This window comes from Oncorhynchus keta, chromosome 32 (assembly GCF_023373465.1).
Source record: "Oncorhynchus keta strain PuntledgeMale-10-30-2019 chromosome 32, Oket_V2, whole genome shotgun sequence".
In the NCBI taxonomy this organism is placed as follows: Eukaryota; Metazoa; Chordata; class Actinopteri; order Salmoniformes; family Salmonidae; genus Oncorhynchus; species Oncorhynchus keta.
This window is the reverse complement of record NC_068452.1, coordinates 20,550,304-20,573,029: the sequence shown is the minus strand read 5'-3', so window position 1 is coordinate 20,573,029 and position 22,726 is coordinate 20,550,304. Positions and strand designations below refer to the sequence as shown.

Genomic DNA, 22,726 nt, shown 5'->3' with positions numbered 1-22,726 from the left:
AAACAATAATGTTGACTTTCATGGAAAGAAAGTTATATTTAATAGGCCCTCTACAGGTGAAAAATTATGTCTCACCAAGGGCGGTTGGCGGTGCAGCTCACTGGATAACGCTTTGGGATAGGCTGTTGCTGAGCTACCATGTAGAATGACAGCCGTCGAGACTTCCGGTACGAGTCATAGGGCGATAACGATAAGAGCGCAGTTGCAGAATTTATAACAGGAGCCACAATGGCGGTTGTCGTCTCTTGACAGGGCTGTGGATGTTATTAAATCCACTATCATCGCCCTAAAAATAGGCCTGGTTGATTCCCAGAGCCATTAAAAATAAACTGGAACAATTACTGCACATGAAAATACTATAATTTCTGATCAATATCAAATTAACAAGAGATAAAATTATATTAAAAGGGACCATGTAAACAGTACCAACCGGGTCAAGTTTTCATTTTGTTCGAGAAACAACATCGGCTGTTAATGACGGCTAACTGTTTGTTTATTGAACTCCAAAACCGTAAATCTAAGGAACAATAAAACCCAAACTAAGCTTGGCACCGGACAAGGGAATCTAAAAGAAAAGGGACTTATTTTTTTCTTTCGTTTTTTACCAAACAGCATGCTAGCTACACAGAGCTAGCTAGCCAAATAGAAACGGAGAAGAGCGCACAATGCTCCGATTTATTGTTTGGGCCTTTCAGCCAGTTTCTCTAACTAGCTGAATGCACAGGCCTTAATGTTAGTGGCGTTTTTTGGCACTAGCAACCTTTATTTTTCTGATTTGACAAACCATGCTGCCGAACGACTTGGATAATGCGTGAGGACTAAACCTGGGCAGACTAATTTCTATTTGTCGGCTTGCTTAGAACACTGGATCTAATTTTACCGGATTTCGGAGTACTACTCTCCCGTTAATGTATTATCTCGGCTACAGAGGCCCACGCTCGGGAGAGGTTCCGCCGCTGACGTGAGGAATGCCTGGGTCGGATAGACACCATGGGACCAAGAGGAAGCCGGAATCCAACAGTAGCGTTGCCCTGCCACCCCAAACAACGAGCGAAAACAGTGGGCTACACCAGCCCCTGGTCCTGCCTCATACCTCTGCGGGCAACATGACGAGCAAGGACGGTAACCCCCAGTCAAAGTCGTCAGTGCCATCTTCTTCCAAGCGCAAACGGCATAAATCAGCCAAACATGGACGTGAGTCCGAGGTGGCTCAGGGCCCTGGTTTTTCTGCGCTCGCCTCCACAGCGCCTCCTTCCGTTAGCGCCGTGAAGCCGCTGGTAGAATATGACGACATAAGTTCCGATTCGGATACTTTTTCGGACCCGCCTGCTGAGAGAGGGTCTGGGGATCGGTTAGAACCTGTCCCAGATTATAGTAAAGGGGATGGGGGCAGGGCTGTTGGTAGAGATGGTCGGGAACACAAGCACCGACACTCGCGCAAAAAGTCGAAGGATCCCAACAAAGTTAGAGACTCTGGGGAAGGGGGTCAGAGTACCAAGAAAAAAAGCAGCAAAGACCGTGAGAGAGGGAGCTCTGGGAAAGTCAAGGAGAAGGTGGCCTCCCTGTCCTCTGTAGCATCCCTGTCCTCCGGGTCACGTCGTCAGGGTCAGCTGGAGGCTGACTTGGGGCCAAAGCGTGGAGAGTCGCCCCCTTCGTCCCAGGCCCAAATGGCGGCCAGTGTGGGAAGCACCACATCCTCCTCCTCGTCATCTCGCAGCAAGGAGGGTGGCCGCTCCGGGAAGTCTCGTAAGGATAAGCCACAGAAGAGAGAAGGGCTTGAGGGTCGGGGGGATGCAACCGCCAGCCAGAGCACCTCTGCCTCTCAGAAGGTCCGGACAGAGAGGAGCCAACGCAAGTCCTCAAAGAGCCACAAGTTCAGCCCAAAGGGCAAGGGGCAGCCTTCCTCGAGCAGGGGGAGCCCTCGCCGGAAGGTAACAGCCCCTACACAGTCCCCCAGCCCCCCAAGGAGAGGGGGTAATGGAAGCCCCATGGTCGGTAGTTACAGCCAGGAGGTGGACAGCTACCACCACCAGAGACGCAGACCGGCCCCACAGAGCCCCAGCCCCTACAGGGAGATGTCCAGGCGGAGCAGGCAGAGGTCGGACAGCCCCTACGCCAGCAGGCAGAGGTCTTCCAGCTATGAGCGAGACGACAGCCCCTACTCAAGGAGACGCTCCATCAGTCCCTATGGTAACCGCAGGTCCTCCAGCGCTAGCCCTGTGTCCCGGTGAGTATTCTAGCCAGGCCCAGGCACCTTTCATTCAGTTTGCCTCGTATACACATTCACATTTATGCTAGTTGCGTAATTCATACCAAATCGCACTCTATTCCCTTTATACAGCACTACTTTTGACCAGGCCCCAGGAGACTCTGGTCAAAAGTAGTGGACTACAAAGGGAATATGGTGTCATTTGAGATACAGCCAGACTCTGGTCAAAAGTAGTGGACTACAAAGGGAATATGGTGTCATTTGAGATGCAGCCTAATACTAACATGTAGCTATGGACTACTACTAGCCACCCAATCTCAGTCGGTTATTCACTCACTGTATGCATGGCATGCACCTCCACACACAGAGGCATATTCACCAGTGCTGTCTAACACATTGATTCTCACAAATGCCCAAGGTGCCTTTTTACAGAGACCCAGTAAGGCCCCAAACGTGGTAATGAACTGTTGTTACTGTTGATGTTCTCATTGGTAATACTGGAACAGGGCCAGGCCACTCTGTTTCTACTGTTTTTCTACCCTCTTTTGTCTGTGTGCTAAGGAGGTGCAATATGTATTTTTTGGGGGCGACCTGACCAAATTTACATAGAAATGTGAGTTCTAGATCTGCCATTCGAATTGAAAGTAAGTTTAAGAAGCAGTAGATACGTTCTGTGTGTGCTATTTCTATGCTTCCTGTTAAGTTTTGTTTTTGCGTCTTTTAATTTAGGTTTTGTACACCGGCTTCAAACAGTTGAAAATACAATATTTTGGGTTATAGACAATATTTCACAGCGAGTTTAGTTGGGACAATGATGCATTGCTTGTTTAGTCACAAACTGAAATTAGGAGAACTATTAGAATTTTAGCAAACAGGAAATGGCGGAGAGATTTCTGCATATTGCACCTTTTTAAATCGTAAGTGGTCGAGACAGCGCATTAGACAGCTGAGGTTGAGCCATGGGTAACTGACAGTACCTGCAGCTTCCTCTCCTGTGCTCCTAGCCTCAGGGTGTTGGAATGGGAATGGATAGGCCAGGTTGCAGTGTCCTGTATAGGCTATTTAAAACTATGGTCAGGGAAGCGACATTGATTCTATGTTCAGATGTGTCTGTGTGACATGCAGGGCTGTTTCTGCCAGGGAGTTGTTGCCTCTTGCCATGTGGTGAAGAGGGGGAAGGGAAACCTATGGAAGTCAGGTGAGGCATCACATTGGGCTCAGACAGACACAGGCAAGGCCTGTGCTCCAGTCTAGGGAAACCCTATGAGGAGCTGTGGTGGTCTTTGGAACAGGAGAGGGCATAAATTGGGGGATAGACTACACTAACCAGACAGCGGGGTGATGGTACGTACCTCTCTAGGGACAGGGTTAGAGAGCCTTGGGTTAGGCTGTTGACATTCAGCCATTTTGATTTTGTGTTGCGTCAGAGAGTGGACCTTGAGCTTCTGTTGGTGGGAGGGGGCATAGCTGTACGATAAAACTAGGCCCTCCATAGTGACTGTTAAAAGGTTCTCTGCTGTCAGTAGACTCTGTTGAAAGATGCTGCTGGTGAATCATGTTGGTGTAGTCTTTTTATTTCATTTAATTTAACCTTTATTTAACTAGGCAAGTCAGTTAAGAACAGATTCTTATTTACAATGACTGCCTACCCTGGCCAAACCTTAACCCGGACGACACTGGGCCAATTGTGCAACGCACTACGGGACTCCCAATCACAGCCGTTTGTGATACAGCCTGGAATCGAACCAGGGTCTGTAGTGACGCCTCGAGCACTGAGATGCAGTACCTTAGACTGCTGCGTCCCTCGGGTGCCAGTCGAGCCTGTATCTAACTGTAGGCTATTTGTTTAGTCTAGCTAATTAACTTCAATGTCCCAGTTATTAACTTATAATAATCATATTTTAGATTTACTTTGTAGACTTTTATAAGTCTTCATGCTCAGGGACATGTTCACTTGCTACTAGTTAATTTGTTTTCCTAACCTTCAAACAAATGATTGAATTTGAATGTTGTCTCCACAGTTAAAGGGATACTTAATTATTTTAGTCAGTGACATCTTCTTCCAAGTGCCCTTTATGAGGCCGTCATTGTAAATAAGAATTTGTTCTTAACTGATTTGCCTAGTAAAATCTCAAATAAAAATCTACTTCCCAAGAGTCAGATGAACTTGTGGATACCATTTTTATGTCTGCATGCAGTTTGAAGGAAGTTGCCAACTAGCGCTAGATGAATTGCTAACGAGTTAGCATTGTCTCGCAAAACTACCTCGAACTTCCTTCATACTGGACACAAAGATAAAAATGGTATGGTATGGTATGGTGATGAGGTGTCTGAATTTGGCCTAATGCCAGAGGAATGTTGAGGTTAACTCACAAGACAGACTTCCGGAGGACGTTTGTACACACATTGGCTACTTTAAGTTCAGACTAAAGCAAAGGTTGTTCCCCTGACTGACCTAATTGTATGTTTGTATGCTGACTAAGGGAATGGGAAGTGTAGCTTATATGGAAGGAGACACCGCACACTGACCACATTTACACATAACTCATTTTATCTTAGCAAATAGCACTACCTCCCTGAACTTGCCTTTAACTGAGCTTGAATCAGGGTCCTGCCTCGCCAACACACGTGACCGCCAGTTGACCACTTACAAACCAGTTGTTATAGAAAAGGATCCAATTCCATAGCACAATTGGTGAAATGCCAAGCTAGCTGTGGAGTGAGCTTGCCGCATGGTCTTATCTCATTATATAAACATAACACACGTTTGGTAGTTATTATCTGCAATGACGTGCCATTTGTTGTTTTTATTAACACCTTAATACACCAGTGCACAATGCCCCAGTAATGTCAAATGGCCTCCCTTCGAGTTCCTCTCTCTTGCTGCTCACTCCCAACTTAGAGAGAGAGAGAGAACTTGCAGCCAACAAGGAATTATTGTTTTCCTAACATCTTCCCTCTCTCCAGGCGCTCAGTTCGCTCCCGGAGTCGCTCGCCTCCTTTCTCCTCTTCCCGTCGCTCCTCCTCTCGCTCTCGCAACAAGAAGCATTCGTCCTCTGCCGGGGGAGGCGGGTCTCACAGCAGCCGGCCCACCAGCCGCTCCCCACCCTCCTCCCGCCTGCCACTCAACTCCAGCCTGGGGGCGGAGCTTAGCCGGAGGAAGAAGGAGCGCCAGGCTGCGGTGGCTGCAGCTCGCCCCCCCTCCCCTCCACCTTCCTCACGCAAGACCAAGGGGTCCACCTCACGCCCCCCTAAAGCTGAGCCTGAGAGAGTACCTGAGAGAGAGACTGTCCAAGCCGCGGACCTCCAGCCTCCACCCAGTGCACCCCAGCCCCGGGACACTCTTGTCGGGGAAGAACACGGCTCTGCATCTTCACCCTTCTCATCTCCTGCTCCCCCTCTGCCCCCCGGTCAGATGACCCCACTACCTCCACCTCCTCTGCCCTCCACCCCTGTCACCCAACTTCAGCCACCTACACCCCAGGGCCAGACTGAGACCAGCCTCGCACCCTCCACAGCCCTCTCCTCCTCCTCCTCCTCATTGTCGTCCCCCCAGTCCAAATCTCCTGCCCCCATGCCCACACGCAGCCCTGCCCGCCTGACACCCATCCACAAGACCTCCACTCTGCCCCCCCTGCCTTTACCACCCATGCTAGTGGGAGACTGCCAGGACAGGTAAGCCATGAAACGTACACACACACAGACCCACACCCACACCCACACACCCACCCACCCCTATCCTCTCCCCAGTCCTGTTGCTTGGCAAACGTGTAGTCATCAACAGAACAGTCATTAGGCCTTTACTGTAGGCTCAGGTTTCCCCCAACAGTCAGTCTCTCTGAAACACACACCTGCCTGCAGCACAGTACTGGAATTCTGAACAGATTACCTGAATGCTCTGTAGGCGATGGTTTAGCTGCCATCAGACCGTGACTATGTCAAGTAGTCAAAACAGGCCTACGTGGGACTTCAAAATCATTACTAACTCCTTGCAGCCGTGTCAAATTCAGAGCTTCCTCTACAGTGGACTGCGCTGGCCAAAATGGCTGCTGAGGTGAAACTGTAGTTCATGGGCCCCACATCCCTTTGTCATGGTAGTTGGGGATACATTTGTGCCACAGACATATAAGGAAAAGAAAATCCAAACTCATGAAATGAAATGTTATTTTTCTCTCCTTCCTTCTCTACCTTCAATCTCTCGCGCTCTCTTTTTCTCTCTCTCTCCCTCCATCAGTCCGAAGAAGTCCACTCCTCCTCAGAGGTCTTCCAGGAAGGAGAAAGAGGTGCGGAATCGGCCGTCCCTGATCGACCTCCCGCTGCCCCCCACGCTGGCCGGAGGAGACCCCTCTCCCCCTCAGTCCCCCGTCTACAGAGCTCCACCTCCGCCCCAGTCCACTCTCAAGAAGAGACCAAAGTGAGTTCCTATCTGCTCAACCTAACCTACCCTTCTCCTCCTCATCAATCACCTCAAACCACCTCTCTACACTCCTCTTTTCCACAGCACTCCTCTCCCACCGCAGCCTATTTCCTTTCAATAGAAAGGGGGAAAAAATAAGCATAAGATAGTACATAGTTATCATCAAGGGCTTATTCCGTGAGGTAAAACATTTCCTAATAGCAAGTCTCCTCGGCTCTCCTGTCTAGGTTTTGCTGTCCACGCTATGGCGAACGCAAACAGACACAGAGCGACTGGGGCAAACGCTGCGTGGACAAGTTTGACATCATCGGCATTATCGGGGAGGGCACCTACGGCCAGGTGTACAAGGCCAAGGACAAAGACACCGGTGAGAGCCCCTGTGTCGCCCTTTCACTGGCATACCTGTGTTTTCGTTGTTCTTGAGAGAGGCTCAAAGGATCCCCACGCCTGCAGTATGTGTGCATGCCACGGGGTGTTGTGACTGATCTCGTCTCCCCATGTCCCCTTTGCTCCAGCCTCTCTATGCGTGTCTTTCAGAGGAATTTGAAATTAAGCAGAAGACACATTTCTGTTGGGCGTCCGTGTACATCGGACAAATGTGTTTTTTATTTAGCTCGTTTATTCATCTTCTGATCAGGACAGTCGACAGAGTTGCTACCATTAAACGGACATTTTCATCCACCCTCCTACATTGGACAGTGACGTAATGTTCATGTTGTTCCACCTGCCCTCCAGGTGAGCTGGTGGCTCTGAAGAAGGTGCGTCTGGACAATGAGAAGGAGGGCTTCCCCATCACGGCCATCCGAGAGATCAAGATCCTCCGCCAGCTCAACCACCGCAGCGTGGTCAACATGAAGGAGATCGTCACAGACAAACAGGACGCACTCGACTTCAAGAAGGACAAAGGTGTGTGTGTGTGGGGGGGGTTGTGCTTGGTGTATGTCTGTGCCTGTATGCGTGTGTATGCGGATCCTCCTTACCCCTGCCTGTCCTGTCAGGTGCCTTCTACCTGGTGTTTGAGTACATGGATCATGACCTGATGGGTCTGCTGGAGTCGGGGCTGTGTCAGTTCTCCCAGGAACACGTGAGGAGCTTCATGAGACAGCTGATGGAGGGGCTAGACTACTGCCACAAGAAGAACTTCCTGCACAGAGACATCAAGTGCTCCAACATACTGCTCAACAACAGGTACTAGTGTAGCATGGTAATATCACGGTAGCAAAACGTCATGGCACTTATGATACCAACATTTTAACATTCCGTAGTAACGTTCCTATGAGACTACGGAATCTTTCAGCCCTACCAATCTAAAGAACCCGCTGCTTGTTAGAAAATGTTTATAAAGTCAGTTTGGTTTATAAAGTCTGTTGAATTGAAGCACCAGCCAGTAGTCTCTTGTATGCACAGGTCCAATAATGTCCACTTCACTTTCATGCGCTTATCACGTATGGCGGCTATAATCAGCCAGCTACATCCCCTACCAGCCCTCTCTCACCTGCTTCTCTCAGCATCCCCTACCAGCCCTCACTCACCTGCTTCTCTCAGCATCCCCTACCAGCCCTCACTCACCTGCTTCTCTCAGCATCCCCTACCAGCTCTCACTCACCTGCTTCTCTCAGCGTCTCCTGCCAGCCCTCACTCACCTGCTTCTCTCAGCATCCCCTACCAGCCCTCACTCACCTGCTTCTCTCAGCATCCCCTACCAGCTCTCACTCACCTGCTTCTCTCAGCGTCTCCTGTCAGCCCTCACTCACCTGCTTCTCTCAGCGTCTCCTACCAGCCCTCACTCACCTGCTTCTCTCAGCGTCTCCTACCAGCCCTCACTCACCTGCTTCTCTCAGCGTCCCCTACCAGCCCTCACTCACCTGCTTCTCTCAGCGTCCCCTACCAGCCCTCACTCACCTGCTTCTCTCAGCGTCCCCTACCAGCCCTCACTCACCTGCTTCTCTCAGCATCCCCTACCAGCCCTCAGTCACCTGCTTCTCTCAGCGTCTCCTGTCAGCCCTCACTCACCTGCTTCTCTCAGCGTCTCCTGCCAGCCCTCACTCACCTGCTTCTCTCAGCGTCCCCTACCAGCCCTCACTCACCTGCTTCTCTCAGCGTCCCCTACCAGCCCTCACTCACCTGCTTCTCTCAGCGTCCCCTACCAGCCCTCACTCACCTGCTTCTCTCAGCATCCCCTACCAGCCCTCACTCACCTGCTTCTCTCAGCATCCCCTACCAGCCCTCACTCACCTGCTTCTCTCAGCATCCCCTACCTGCTTCTCTCTCCATCCCCTCTTCATGCTCATCTATTCCTCCATTATTTTTTCAAATATAATTTAGCCGTGAATGCGAGCGTGGATGCAGACCCCGATGGCTTCTGTTAGATCTGTACGCGTGTTACATTGGAGCAGCGCTCAGTTCAAGCAATGTTGATACATTGTATCATTTCGTCGCCTGTTCTAACCAAGAACACAGGCCAGTCAGAGTAGACTTTGCGAGTTCACTGTCATACAGCCTCTGAGTGTCAGAGAGGGGAAATGGAGCACCGCGTCACAACAGGCATTGCAGCAAAGAAAACGGCTTGTCTCTAGCCTAAACTGCAACAACAACCAAACATCTGAGCAATATTACCGGAGATAACGTTTTGTCTTTCTAGCGGGATTCGTGCGCATTTGATATAATTTCACAAACCATGTCGCGGGTAGTTTTTTTAACACGAATCCGGGGTCTTTAACTTTGTTCAGTCATGTTACCTAGCTAGCTAACAATCTGGTAACTTGACAGTAGCTTTAGGCTAATTTGATTGGCACAGGAAGAACGGAGAAGGGGCTGCTACTCGAGATGTGCTTCAAAGCTAGATTCATAGAGGTAGGCCTATTGTAAGCCTAAACTATATCAAATGTCTCTTTCTGGGGCTCCTTAAATTCTGTTTGGTGCCTAACGTTTTAAAAGTTGGGAGCAGTGGGTGTGTGTGTGTTTGTGAGAGAGGTAGACGGTGTGTGTGAGGGACTGTGTCTGTGTTAACTGAAGAGTAAATGTGTCATGCAGCGCTTTCCCCTTACTGCTACAATGACATGCAGATCATTATGCATGTCCCCCCATTCCTCCAGCCAAATCACAGGTAGGGCCTTTGCAAATATGAGCAAATCAGCCATTCTATGCAGTTAAATGCAATGCGTTGTATTTAGTAGAAGTGTGAATTTCAGTGACCGGTTCTTTGCGTAGCACGTGCGCAGAACATTTAGGAAACGGGAACAAGCGTCCGGGAGACGGGGCAAACAGGATGCTAGGCCACTGATTTCCCCTCTCGTATAGTATCATTAGTTAAATGTTGGTGTCGTGACAACACTAATAGGTTCAGAAGGAGGGAAGGAACCGTGTTTTTTTCCACCCCTGGTCCAGCAACATCTCACCCCTGGTCCAGCAACATCTCAGCCCTGGTCCAGCAACATCTCACCCCTGGTCCATGGGCCGGTCCGTGAGATGTTGCTGGCTGGTCGCTGAGATGGTTCACTGTCCATTTGAAATGATACACTTCCACAGTGCTAGTTTTAAAGGTAGACTCAACGAGAAGACGGGCAGCACCGTGAGATGAGCGTGACGCAAGACTTCCCCGTCACACAGAGTATCTCTGCGCCTCACGCTGCTACAACGTGGTATCTACGGGACAAAAACAGCGGCCGAGTTCAGCCTCGCGCTTCAACGCTCTTAGTTGTCATGGAACTTGACAACAGCTACGTCACCTCGCTGAGTCTACCGTTTAATGTAAGCAGTTCCCCAAGGAGGGAAAAGCATAGCTTTGCCGGTCCCTGGTATAAACAATGGGCCCACGAACCTAGAATGTTATGGTAATGGCAACGGTAGCAGTTTGTGTGGGTTTAGTCGTGAACACGAGGGAGTTGTTTGAAATGATTGTTGTAGCCATAGTAGGTTGGGTTTTTCCCTTTTTGATTGGTGCTTCTTTCAATGTGCAACGTTCTACCATGAGAATTCAAATGCCCTTTCCTCTGCCTCGCTGTTGTGATTGAATTATTCACTTCTGTAGTTAGGGTTGTGTAAGTTAACAGCTGTAGAAATGCAATAAGTTGTTATTGAGTTTGATTCTCTGTCTCTAACTTCTTTTATCTCTCTCCTCGCACAGTGGTCAGATCAAACTGGCTGACTTTGGTTTGGCCCGCCTCTACAACTCGGAGGAAAGGTGAGAGACTTGGATTTTTTCAAGTTGCTTCGGCGCAACGGTGACATCATCATAAAGTCAGAGGTCCTTCCTGTCCCTGGTTCATACCTTTTTAAACTGTGACCCTCACACTGGCCGTTTCTCATTTGGGTAAAAAGCCCCGTCCTCCACCCTCTCTCCTCTGTCCGACGACCTCTGTGACACGGGAAATGTCAATTTGTTAGTAGGCGACCGGAACAGTGTCCTTCCCTCCTTGATAGCCACCTTTCATGAGGATAGGCATATGTGTATCCTACCAGAGTCCTTCACAGAGGTTTTGATACCTGCCACACCCCCTTTGAATCCGCTTTTGTTTTGTTGGAGGAGAAAAGCATGCACACAAACAATATGCTACTTCGTTTAGTTGATCACTTTACACATTTATTTTGGGTTCCACCAATGTAAACCTAATTTGCCTCATGATCTGTGAGTGGAGGAGTCTCATTTCATACAAGCACATTTTCATCCACGCTCCCTCACCTCTCCTCGATTACCTTTGACCTTCTTCAAAAGAAAGCGAGAGAAGACGGAGGAGAGAGGACGCTGGAGTTGAGCAAATCCAATTGAGAAAAGGCAGTCTGAATGAAAACACCCATCTATTCCAATGATTCCGCACTTGGTGGTGCTGTGTCCTGTATAAAGAGGTTCTCCCTCCATCAGCCCATTGTTGAGTGATGCATTGTGGGTGTTTGGGCACTGGAGGGCAGAGTAGAGGTACTGGTACTGTATCTGCATGTTCTATCTGAATGTTCCCTTCCCTGCTCTCTCCAGTCGACCCTACACTAATAAAGTAATCACGCTATGGTACCGTCCCCCTGAGCTCCTCCTGGGAGAGGAGAGGTACTCTCCGGCCATCGACGTCTGGAGCTGCGGGTTAGTACACACACACACACACACACACACACACACACACACACACACACACACACACACACACACACACACACACACAGCTCAGCGTGACTCACCCACACACTGCCATGTACCTGGACACATTTCATTCACACACATTCTCCAATCAAACATGCTCTACGTAGGAAAACAGATTGCACTTACCTTGTTGTTCCACATGGTGTCACTATAAAACGGATATATCATTTTGACTGAAGTAGTCGGAGCTCTAAACCTAAGGACTGGCAATGAATTATCACTCTTAACAAATCCTAACTCAAGATTGGTAAATCCTTTATTTACATTTTTATGTGCGTTATCAACATTGTCCATTGAATGTTTGTGCACAGGTGTATTCTGGGAGAACTGTTCACCAAGAAGCCCATCTTCCAGGCCAATCAGGAGCTGCTGCAGTTAGAGTTGATCAGGTATGCTGCTGTTGCCCCCTGCTGCCTGGAAGACTGCATGGCCACGTTAAAATCCTGTCTGACATGGCAACCTATTTCTTATATAGCCGCCATACTAAACAGGCAGACCGCAGTCCAGACCCAGAATGGGGTCAATACTTAACGCGGGTCCTGACTTACTTTTGTTTTTTGGAACTCAGTCGGGCTTTCAACCTACTGCTGTTGAGTGTGACTTCTAAATTTGGAAGTGCATGGGCAGGTTTCCTCTTCATGGCATTCACTGACCGATCTTAAAGAGCTGTTTTTAACTTGTCATAAATGTCCAGTTGATGTCAACTAGAGAGGTAAGTTGACCCAGCTACCTAAATCTTGTAGTTATCATGGCCAAATGATGTGCCCGGGGGCCTCGACCCACATTGGTCCCCCATTTTAGATTTTATTGAGTCACGCGAGTATTATATGAACACACATAAGACATGGCAAAATGTGTAGAATTGCAGGAATTTAGCTTGTAAAAAGTATGTTCTCCTCGCCAACAAGAGGCGTGTGAACCATTTTGGGTTGTATGGGTTTTGATGTTGGGGTTTGTTACTACGCTGATAAATGGCTGCCCATCTGGGCCTTTTCCGCCTAGGAAATTTGTGAAACTGGACCCTCTCAAATAGTAGTTGAATACCCCTGCTATATAGTGGACTACTTTTGACCAGAGCTCTAAGGGCCTCGGTCAACAGCATTGCACTATATAGGGAATAGGCTGCCATCTGGGATACAGTCCATGTTTACCACAGCTCCAACTCTCTCCCTCTCTGTCTCAGTCGTCTGTGTGGGAGCCCGTGTCCCGCTGCCTGGCCTGACGTCATCAAGCTGCCCTACTTCAACACCATGAAGCCCAAGAAACAGTACCGCCGACGGCTACGCGAGGAGTTTGCCTTGTACGTAACATGACATACATACACACCATGGGATTTTCTAGTCCTTTCATCAATCTGATAGTTGCGGCAGTACATCAGTTGTTGATGCTATTTGTTTGACTCGCACGCTCTCATCTCTCTCTCTGTCAGTCTGCCTGCTCAGGCCCTGGACCTGCTGGACCGCATGCTGACCCTTGACCCTGCGCGGCGCTGCACGGCCGAACAGGCCCTCAATAGTGACTTCCTGTGTAACGTGGAGCCCAGCAAGATGTCCCCGCCCAAGTGAGGACCTAGTCTTTGCCCTGTCCTTTCCTGGGCCCATTACATCTAGAGAACAACCTCAAACTATCCACCACCATACTCCCAAACCATTATTGATTTCTTTCTGTCACACCCAACACCCCTCTTCGCTTTATATACCATACACTTATCTTCAGCCTTTCTTTCTGTTTTTCTCCCTCATACTTTCATCACCCTGTTTTTGCCTCTTTATCATACTCTCTCCCTCTCTCTCCAGTCTCCCTCACTGGCAGGACTGCCACGAGCTGTGGAGTAAGAAACGGAGGCGCCAGCGTCAGAGCGGGCTGCCCGAGGATGTGCCTGTGCCCAAAGTGCCCCGTAAGGACCCCTCGGGGGCTTCCAGTGGAGAGAACAGCCGGCCCCAAGCCAGCCCAGCTGGAGCCCCGCCCCCTCCGCCGGGAAGACCACCACCCTCAGCCATCTCTGCCAATGAGCTAGCAGGTCAGGCAGAAACAGTAGTCACAATTCGCTACTATAGAAGAACATACCCTTATCCAAATGTCTCCTTGGTTAGATAGTGTCTGCACAGGCAGATGAGGGTTGTTGTAAGTCTATAATGTGAACGCATGTAGTCTCCATACGCTCTCAGCAGGCTGCTGTCTACAGTATGTGTGACCATTGTCTCTCTCCCATCAGGCCTGGGTGCTGCGGCGGAGCAGCTGAACCAGACAGAGCTGGCTGTACTGTTGAACCTGCTGCAGAGACAGACAGACCTCAGTCTGCCTCAGATGGCCCAGCTCCTCAACGTCTCCTCCAACCCAGAGAGCCAGCAGCAGCTAGAGACCCTTAGCCAGTCCCTGTCTGCCCTGACCGAGGCCTCCCACCACCGGGGGGCCTCAGAGGACCAGGGTCCGGCTAGGCCCCAGCCCCCTGAACCTCCCCCAGAGCCTCAGGAGCCCTCCCCGCACCACAGCGAGCCGCCCCTCAGCCAGGATGACCAGACCAACCTCCTGGCCCTCCTATTGGGCCAGCTCATCAAGCCGCAGGCCGAGGGGGCGGAGCAAGGCGACGAGAGCAATGGCGTCCAATCAGAGGAGGCGGTGACTCGCGGTTCGTCAGCCTCCACTGCTGACCGCAAGGGCAAGTCTGGGTTCAGTCTCTAGGGGGAGGGGCAGAGAGCACTGGGTCAGGGGATCTCACAGGAGACTGGTGGACGATCTTGTCATGGTGCGGATCTTGTCATCCAAGTATTTCCCCGCTTACCATAAAGCCGTTGTAAATTACTTTATAAACGAGCTGATGAGATGAAAGATCTTAACTAAATGGCAAATCGAAAGAAAGATTCCACGGTTACTTTAAATATTTTTTGAGGAAGTTTTATGTTGTCTAGACCCACCACCTCTCCCCCCTCCTCTCACCAACAGTTTCACCCCCACCCACCTTTTGTCTGTCTCACCCGTCTCCTACTTCCAAAGGCTACTTTCACCCACTCAGTCACACATAGGTGGGAGCATACCATACATGAAGTTGGCAAGTCCTCAAGATGTCTTACCAGAGTGGCTTCGGACGGCCCAGGTCACATGGACTGGGCTTTGGGCACAAGGACTTTTGTCAATGGTGTGAATGTAAACTAAGAGAAGGTTTGTAGTTTTACAGCGTTAGAAAGACAATGGTTCCCACTGCACTCTCCCCTTCACCCTTTCACTCCTGCCCCTTTTCTTTTCCCTCTTTCTCTCTCATTTCTCCATTTGTTAAAGCAGGTTTCTTGGATTGTTCTTCCTTCCATAAAAATATATTGATTCAAAACCCGTCTGTAATGTCCACATTTTTATGAAGAAAGTCTAATAAATTATCAAGCAAAAATAAATGTTTTGAACCTTAGACTTCACCTGCATGTCCTTCATTTAACTTTTATTTAAAATCACACATTTTACATTTTATGTTTGTATGTTGGCTTTTACATTAGTCCTCGGAATCATCCAACGCTGGTAAAGCGTTCTCCTCTGTAGTCTGTATCCGTAGTCACCCTACTGTTGTCACTTAAAGCAACAACCCTGTTGCCTAGGAAACAATTGTAGCAGCAGTGTTTCCCGGTAGCCATGGCAGCAGACTGAGAAGGCATCTCTCTTTATGCACCTCTCCCCCTCCCCAAACTTCAGGTTTTTACCCCTCCCTATCCATAATAACCCATGCTCGTATTGTTGTTGAAATATAACTGAGTGTCTGTCAGGGTTGAACAAACCCTAAGGTGAGCATTCCCCTCTACTATGTTAAGTGCTTTGGGTGTCTCGAAAAGCGCTATATTGGTCCAGTCAATTATTATTGTTGTAAACCCCCCCCATGTCCTGCGTCTTTCTTTTGTTGTTCACATACGTGTGTGTGAATAAATGTTATGTTGATTATTTAGGTCACCGTGAGGTCTTTTGATATTCCATCATCTCTCAACATTCTGACTTGTCTGTCAACATTTAAAAAAAATGTTGGTACACTTTAAACACCTACGTAAGGATTTTTTATGACATACCATGAACCGAGAGGGGAGGAATTACGTAGGTGGCACAATTCCAGACTAGTTTTGAGAATGAACACTTATCATAATCACAATTGTAGTATTTAGTAGCATTATCAACCCGTGAAAGCTACACATTTTAGTCATCCAATTCTACAGTAGCCTATTGAAAACATTTATCCAACTGAGACGACATTGTTGACTGGATGGTGAGGTAGGAATGGTACATGATCTCCCTCTGCTGGCCACCGTGGGAGATACAGCTGTACGTTGTCTAGACCCCACTCACAAACACTTACCTGGGACATTTCACTAAAGGGAATTGAATAAAAATGTGTCTGTAGTGTATATGGCACAAATGTCCAGGTGAAATCTCACTGTAACTGCGTCTGCTTTTGTGCTTCTTGTAAATATCCGATTGACTGTCTTGTTTTCTCTGACTCCCCCCTCAGACTGTGCAGTCACCAAGCGGAAGCAGCAGATTGGAACAAATCAGGTCCCTCCATCCTCCGAGCGACGTCCCCCCTCTCCGCCTGGCCCTCCACCCTCAGCCCTCCTCTCTCCTGGCCAGCAGCAGCCCAGCTCTGAACCCCTGCCCGGGCCCGGCCAGGACATCAGTCCAGCGGTGGCAGCCGCCCTGCTGCAGCTCATCTCCCAACAGGACCCAGAGCCTGGGGCCCCCCAGCGCAGCAGGGACCACTCCCCCGCTGTGGGCACCCCTGTCCGGGGACAGCCACCCCCTGCCTGGATGACTGACTCCCCCAAACCATCCCCTGCTAGAGAGCCTCCTACTGGCATGGAACCCACTGCCTCTGCTATCCCAGCACAGTTCCCCAAAGACCAGGACCTCCGCTTTGCCCACAGGACAGCTCGCTGATCCTGGGTGGGCCTGTTTAGAGACATTGGGTAGAGTGGGCCGACCTACAGGGACAGGAGCCAGGGACTCCTACTCTACTGATAATGATGATACTATACACCAGTCTCTCTAGGTGGGAACAGAAGAGCAGCTCACCTGAGCAGGTTGTGTATATTGGAAGATGTGAGGTAGATGGCTGTGAGATTGTTAGTCTGGAGAAAAGAGCAGGTCTTTGGGTCTGGATATTTGGAGGATGTTATTGTGAAGATGGCCAGTGTTGGTTTGGCTAAAGGACAAACTAAGTCCCACTCTAGACAGACTGGGGTTGGGCCTTGGTGAGGGTTATAGACCTGGGGGTGGGACAAAGTTCCACGCCCTTCGATCACTAACACTGCCCCTCCCCCTGGACCTCCTGACTTGCGGAAGAAGTTGGTTCCTCACATGGAATGTGGTCAGCTGTGATTTTCTTTTGTTTAATTTGCAACTCAAATGATTGTTATGTCTACTGCGGTGCCCTCTAACGCCGAGGCTATCAGTGGGTTTTGGAGTCTGGTGTCCTCACTCCTTTTCATCTGCGGTTGAATGGGTGGTGGTTGGTGTCTGCTATGTATGACACCGGTGGAACAAAGAACAAGTCTGAAATGTAGAGGTGGTTAACTGGGGGTACAGATGTGAAACACTGGGACTGCGAGCGAGTTCACTACTCAGTCAGTCTCATCATGCTTGCTGGCTCCTGACTTTCAACCTCGTGCCTCCTTTGTGTCCTTAGCAACCCCCGAATGATCTTTGCCCACACGGGAAGAGTTGAGTTGTTTCTTCTGTTCTGGGAAGGCACATTAACAAGAGAAGGCATGGCTCAAAATAAATTAGCATACCTTGTGTGTCCTTGGTCAAAGGTACTGTAAAATAAGGTATTTGGGTCTCAGTCCTATCTCCTCTTGTTGTTCCTCTCGCTCAATCTATGTATGTCAGCCTCAGTTAGCATTCCCATGTAGAAATGAACATGTTCATTCTCGATCGCTCGCGCTCTCTAATAACAGATTTGTGTGCCTCTCTTAACCCTCATACTTCCTCTGCTACACACTGGCAGAAAACACAAACTCTGACACTGTGTCATTAACTGCTCTACTATACTCACTAGTCTTTCATTGACCCCCTGTTCACAGCTAGCAAGCCGGTCACCCAAACCCATAGTGACTGGACACCTATAGACCTACACACACACACCTCTCTCCAAAGCTTTCCCTGATGATCTCTGATAGCCTTGTGTTATCTCTTGCCTCCCTGCCTAACTCTGTGCAGCAAATACGTTTTGTGTGATTATTTTCTACTTTAAAGACAAAGTTACATGTTAAAACGATGGTCCATGGTTGTGTTTCCTTTGTTTTGTTTTGGGAAGGGAGAAATTGGGAAGAGATCTGGCTTTGGGTTTCATGTGACCATGTGACTGTAAAAGATGATATTTTGTAATATGTGTTTTCTCGGTTCAATTTATTAAAGGAAATCATGCGACCAGAAAGTTTTAAAGTGATGTGATTTATTCTCTTATCACGTACACAAAGTATACCAAACACTAGGAACACTTTCCTAATATTGAATTGTAGCCATTTTGCCCTCAGAACTGCCACAATTTATCGGGGCATGGACTCCACCTGGTGTCGAAAGCATTTGACAGGGATGCTGGCCCATGTAGACTCCAATGCTTCTCACAGTTGTCAAGTTGGGTGGATGTCCTTTGGGTGGTATACCATTCTTGATACATATGGGAGACTTGAGTATGAAACCCAGCAGCATTGCAGTTCTTGTCTCACACCAGTGTGCCTGGCACTTACTACCATACCCTATTAGAGGAACTTAAATATTTTGTCTTGCCCATTCAGCCTCTGGCACACATACAAAATCCATGTCTGAATTGTCTCAAAGCTTTAAAATTCTTAAACCAGTTTCCCCTTCATCTACACTGATTTAAGTGGATTTAACAACTGATGTCAGTAAGGGATCATAGCTTTTACCTGGATTCATCTGGTCAGTCTATAAAATGGAAAGAGCAGTTGTTCTTAGTGTTTTGTATACTCAGTGTATTTTGCTTGATAGAATTCAGAATGGCCACTAGGTGGCACATTGAATCATCTTTCTCTCAAACGCGTTCTCACTCTTTCTCACACAGACACAGGGTCACTGGAAGACGTGTGGCAAGGCAGAATTTGCCACAGAACTTTTCAATCAGGTGTGGCTCTATTGATTAAGTTTTAATAAAATCAAATGACGCAAATGTTTTAAAAGGAGGGCAAAAGGTTTATTTTTTATTTTTTTTTAAACGATTTGACAACTCCTGCACTATTTCAGCACGTTGAGTGCTTGCTGCAGCCTCTGCTTACCTTGACCAATCAGACAGAAATTGCAGTTCGCGCGGGCCGGCCACAAATCTCTACTTTTCTCCGGGTTTTTAATTTAGAAAGGCGATGAGCAAAAAAATCATACAATAAAAGTAGCAGCATTAGTGACCTGCCATGTTTTATTGGATGGAAACGACACCATTCTTTTTCAGTCTGATCAACTTTAGGCTACTAACACGAGCTGCCCCTCTGGCCAGGGTAAACGAAGCAGTACCGTGCTTTTATAGCACTTTTTTTTGGGGGGGGGATTGTGAATGGGATCAAATTTGGTTTATACTGAACAAAAATATAAACGCAATAATTTGACAGATTTTACTGAGTTACAGTTCATATAAGGAAATGAGTGAATCAAGATAAATTCACATGAATGGGCAGGGGTGCAGCCATGGGTGGGTCTTGGAAGGCATAAACCCAACCACTTGGCAGCCAGGCCCAGCCAATCAGAATGAGTTTTTCCCCACAAAAAAAAAATGTTGGAAGCAGTTCACTGTAGAGAAATTAACATCAAGTGGACGTTCCTGCAGTCAGTATGCCAATTGCATGCCCCCTCAACTTGAGACATCTGTGGCACTTTGTTGTGTGTGAGAACTGCACATTCTAAATTGGCCTTTTATTGTCTTCAGCACAAGGTGCACCTGTGTAATGATCATGCTGTTTAATCAGCTTCTTGATATGCCACACATGTCAGGTGGATGGATCATCTTGGCAAAGTTGAAATGCTCACTGACAGGGATGTAAACAAATTTGTTCACAACATTTTTGAGAAATAAGCTTTTTGCGTTTATGAAAAAATGTCTGGGATTTTTTTATTGTAGCTCATGAAACCTGGGACCAACACTTTACATGTTGCGTTTATATTTTTGTTCAGTGTATATTCCATCTTGGGCAGACTAGGCTAGACTTTTTCAGTCCCAAATTATTAACTGGAATGAATCAATAAATGCAATAGCTGACAAGACTGTGAGTAATTGTTTTATTAGACCTACAGTTGCATAGGGCAGGACTAAATGATGCAAACCTGCATGATGCAAGCTCAGCCCTGTGACTTTTATTGTCCAACCAGGTTGCTTTCTCTGTGTGTCACAGGAGGTTGTTGGCACCTTCATTGGGGAGAATGGGTTTGTGGTAATGGCTGGAGCAGAATTTTATCAAACACCTGGATTCCGTTCGCTCGGTTTCAGCCATTATTATGAGCCGTCCTCCCCTCAGCAGCCTCCAGTGGCTGTGTTTAGGAACCCCCCTAGTCCTTTAAAATATACAGTACCAGTCAAAAGTTTGGACACACCTACTCATTCAAGGGTTTTTCTTAATTTTTACTATTTTCTACATTGTAGTATAACATAAAGACATCAAAACTATGAAATAACACATGGAATAACCAAAAACGTGTTAAACAAATCCCAAATATATTTTATATTTGAGATTCTTCAAAGTAGCCACCTTTGCCTTGAAGCAGCCAACAAGAGCTCAGCATATGTGGGAACTCATTCAAGACTGTTGGAAAAGCATTCCAGATTAAGCTGGTTGAGAGAATGTCAATAGTATGCAAAGCTGTCATCAAGGCAAAGAGTGGCTGCTTGAAGAATCTCAAATATATTTTGATTTGTTTAACACATTTTTGGTTACTACATGATTCCATATGGGTTATTTCACAGTTTTGATGTAGGTGTGTCAACTTTTGACTGGTATTGTAATTCATATGAATTGGTTTTTATCTTCCCCAAGGCCAGGGGTTTTTCCATGATAAAAAAAACAAACATGTAACCTGCTTAGAAAAACGGCTCCCGCAAGCTTATATTAAACTTTTTTTTTTTTTTTTTACAACAGATTAATCATGTCATACCAAATTAGGTCCGGGGTTTTACCTGGTTTCATACCAGATCAGGAAAAATTACAGTCCCCAGAAAATGTTTTTCACCCCACCCCACACACACACGACCCATTGCACTAATACACAAAATCGGATTTTATGGAATACTTTATATGATTAATCATGTAGTGTAGAGTAAAGTATTGCTAACAAGCAAACATTTGAACTGCTTTAAATGGAAATATCTCCACCATTTCAGTCCTGATTACTTGGGAGTTCGCTCAAGGTGTTATTCTGTTGTCCACTGACAGAATAAGGTGTTGGATATGCCAGGCTAGCTGCAGCTCAGTGTTGGCCTGGAGCTGGGTCGTTACTCAAAGTAGGTTAATGTCCATTCGTGTCCACTGACTGTGACTTTGGAGCCTCAGGAGCGGCAGGTGAGCTGGACTGTCTCTGTCCTTGCCTTGAATGTGCTGTAGGTCTACCCTGTGGAAGAGATAGCAAGAGGTTAGACAAATCCACGAGACATTCATCAAAAATGATCGCTATTTGAATATTAGGCTCATATAGTTCAAATATTGAGGTAGCCAAATTAAATATGTTAGCCTACTGAGAAAAGAGAAGATACATGCTACAGTTTTGCTTACATATGAGAGCGGAGAAGGACTCACCCTGGTCCTGTTCCGTCTCCTTCGCGTATACCGGGGTGTCTTCTCAGTAGGTCTGGTCTCGTTTACCAACACCAGTCCAGCGGAAGGTGCTGCGCGTCTTCGTCCTGGGGGAATGAGAGACTGACCCTGAATTTAGGTTGACAACCCGTTGGGACCTCCGTAGTCTAGGGAGGGCAAGGTTTGGACCCTGAGGGACAGGGATAGGGTTTTAGTCTTCTGGGTGGCACATTAGGTTGCAAGGACTGTTGAAAAAGCTGGCTCCGCATATTCCTCCTGTCGGGGCACTGAGGGCATCCACATGAAAAGAGTCGTCGGACAATTCTGAGACCAAACTCATTCAGGTAGCAAAAAAAAAACAACCGATGCGCAAAAACCTTAAACATAGTCCAGCCTAGACCTACCTGTATTTTATCCAGACGGTAACACGGTTTATTCGGTTGGAACCACAGGCTATTTGTCTTCTAAAAAAATATCGTTGTCCTGTCCAGTATTTAATGGGTTATAGCACCTTTTGATGAGGCGGGAAGCGTGAGAAACCTAATCGTTTACCGTGACAAAGACAACACTTGAATCGTCAAGAGCACATTACATAAGCAATTGACTGGCGCGTCATTTGGGTAGGCCAAAACGGTATCCCATAGACCCCCAAAGTAAATGTAGATGGAAAATCATGCACGCAATTAACACTTACAGCATGCTACGGATTCTCAGTCATGAGAGGAGGACCTAAGGCCGAAACTGTAATGGGGGATTGCCTGTACATTTCTTAACTCCATGGCTTAAACATTTGGTTTGCAATTCAAAAGTAGCTGGACATCATGTGAAATTCATGATACCTTCATGATACCAGGTTAAATATTTTTGTCTAACTCGGGGAGGAACATAAAGAGAAGCCAGGGAGAACGTCACTCAATACAAGATACTAGAAAGGTTCTTTTGGACTCCAACAAGGCTTCATAAAATGGGTTTTATGGGACAATAATCTGTGCTGGAAATGTCAATTTGACACAGGGACATTCTTACAAGCTATATAGGAATGCATAGCTACCTTTCTGGAAGGATATTCTAAAACATTTGGGAGAATGGTCAGAATCAACAATCCCAGTTTCATCAAGAATATGTCTCTTAGGTGACAACATAATTACCTAATGTATCAAATGAGTAATGTTCACTGATCACTGATGGTATCCTTACAGCTTCTAGATGGT

General features: G+C 47.5%; 1 protein-coding gene and 1 non-coding gene across 2 annotated transcripts; both read left to right on the top strand.

Moving 5' to 3' along the window:
• The first annotated feature begins 150 nt into the window (after window positions 1-150).
• On the top strand, window positions 151-18,160 carry LOC118365773 (cyclin-dependent kinase 12-like). The gene is made up of 14 exons (XM_052490843.1): window positions 151-2,227; window positions 5,177-5,884; window positions 6,444-6,623; window positions 6,854-6,993; window positions 7,362-7,532; window positions 7,625-7,814; window positions 10,753-10,809; window positions 11,599-11,700; window positions 12,069-12,146; window positions 12,941-13,057; window positions 13,187-13,318; window positions 13,554-13,777; window positions 13,973-14,416; window positions 16,238-18,160. Exons 1-14 carry the CDS (start codon window positions 969-971, stop codon window positions 16,660-16,662), a joined length of 4,227 nt encoding a protein of 1,408 aa, XP_052346803.1. The 5' UTR covers window positions 151-968; the 3' UTR covers window positions 16,663-18,160.
• On the top strand, window positions 6,200-6,336 carry LOC118365817 (small nucleolar RNA SNORA5). The gene has a single exon (XR_004821814.1). It is a non-coding gene; the product is annotated as a small nucleolar RNA SNORA5 (small nucleolar RNA).
• Window positions 18,161-22,726: the final 4,566 nt, after the last annotated feature.

Excerpts from the sequence above, each read along its gene's own strand:
- LOC118365773 (XM_052490843.1), top strand. The coding sequence starts at position 969 with ATGCCTGGGTCGGATAGACACCATGGGACCAAGAGGAAGCCGGAATCC. Across the intron at positions 11,701-12,068 it reads ATCGACGTCTGGAGCTGCGG|GTGTATTCTGGGAGAACTGT; the intron begins GTTAGTACACAC and ends GTTTGTGCACAG. Across the intron at positions 12,147-12,940 it reads CTGCAGTTAGAGTTGATCAG|TCGTCTGTGTGGGAGCCCGT; the intron begins GTATGCTGCTGT and ends TCTCTGTCTCAG.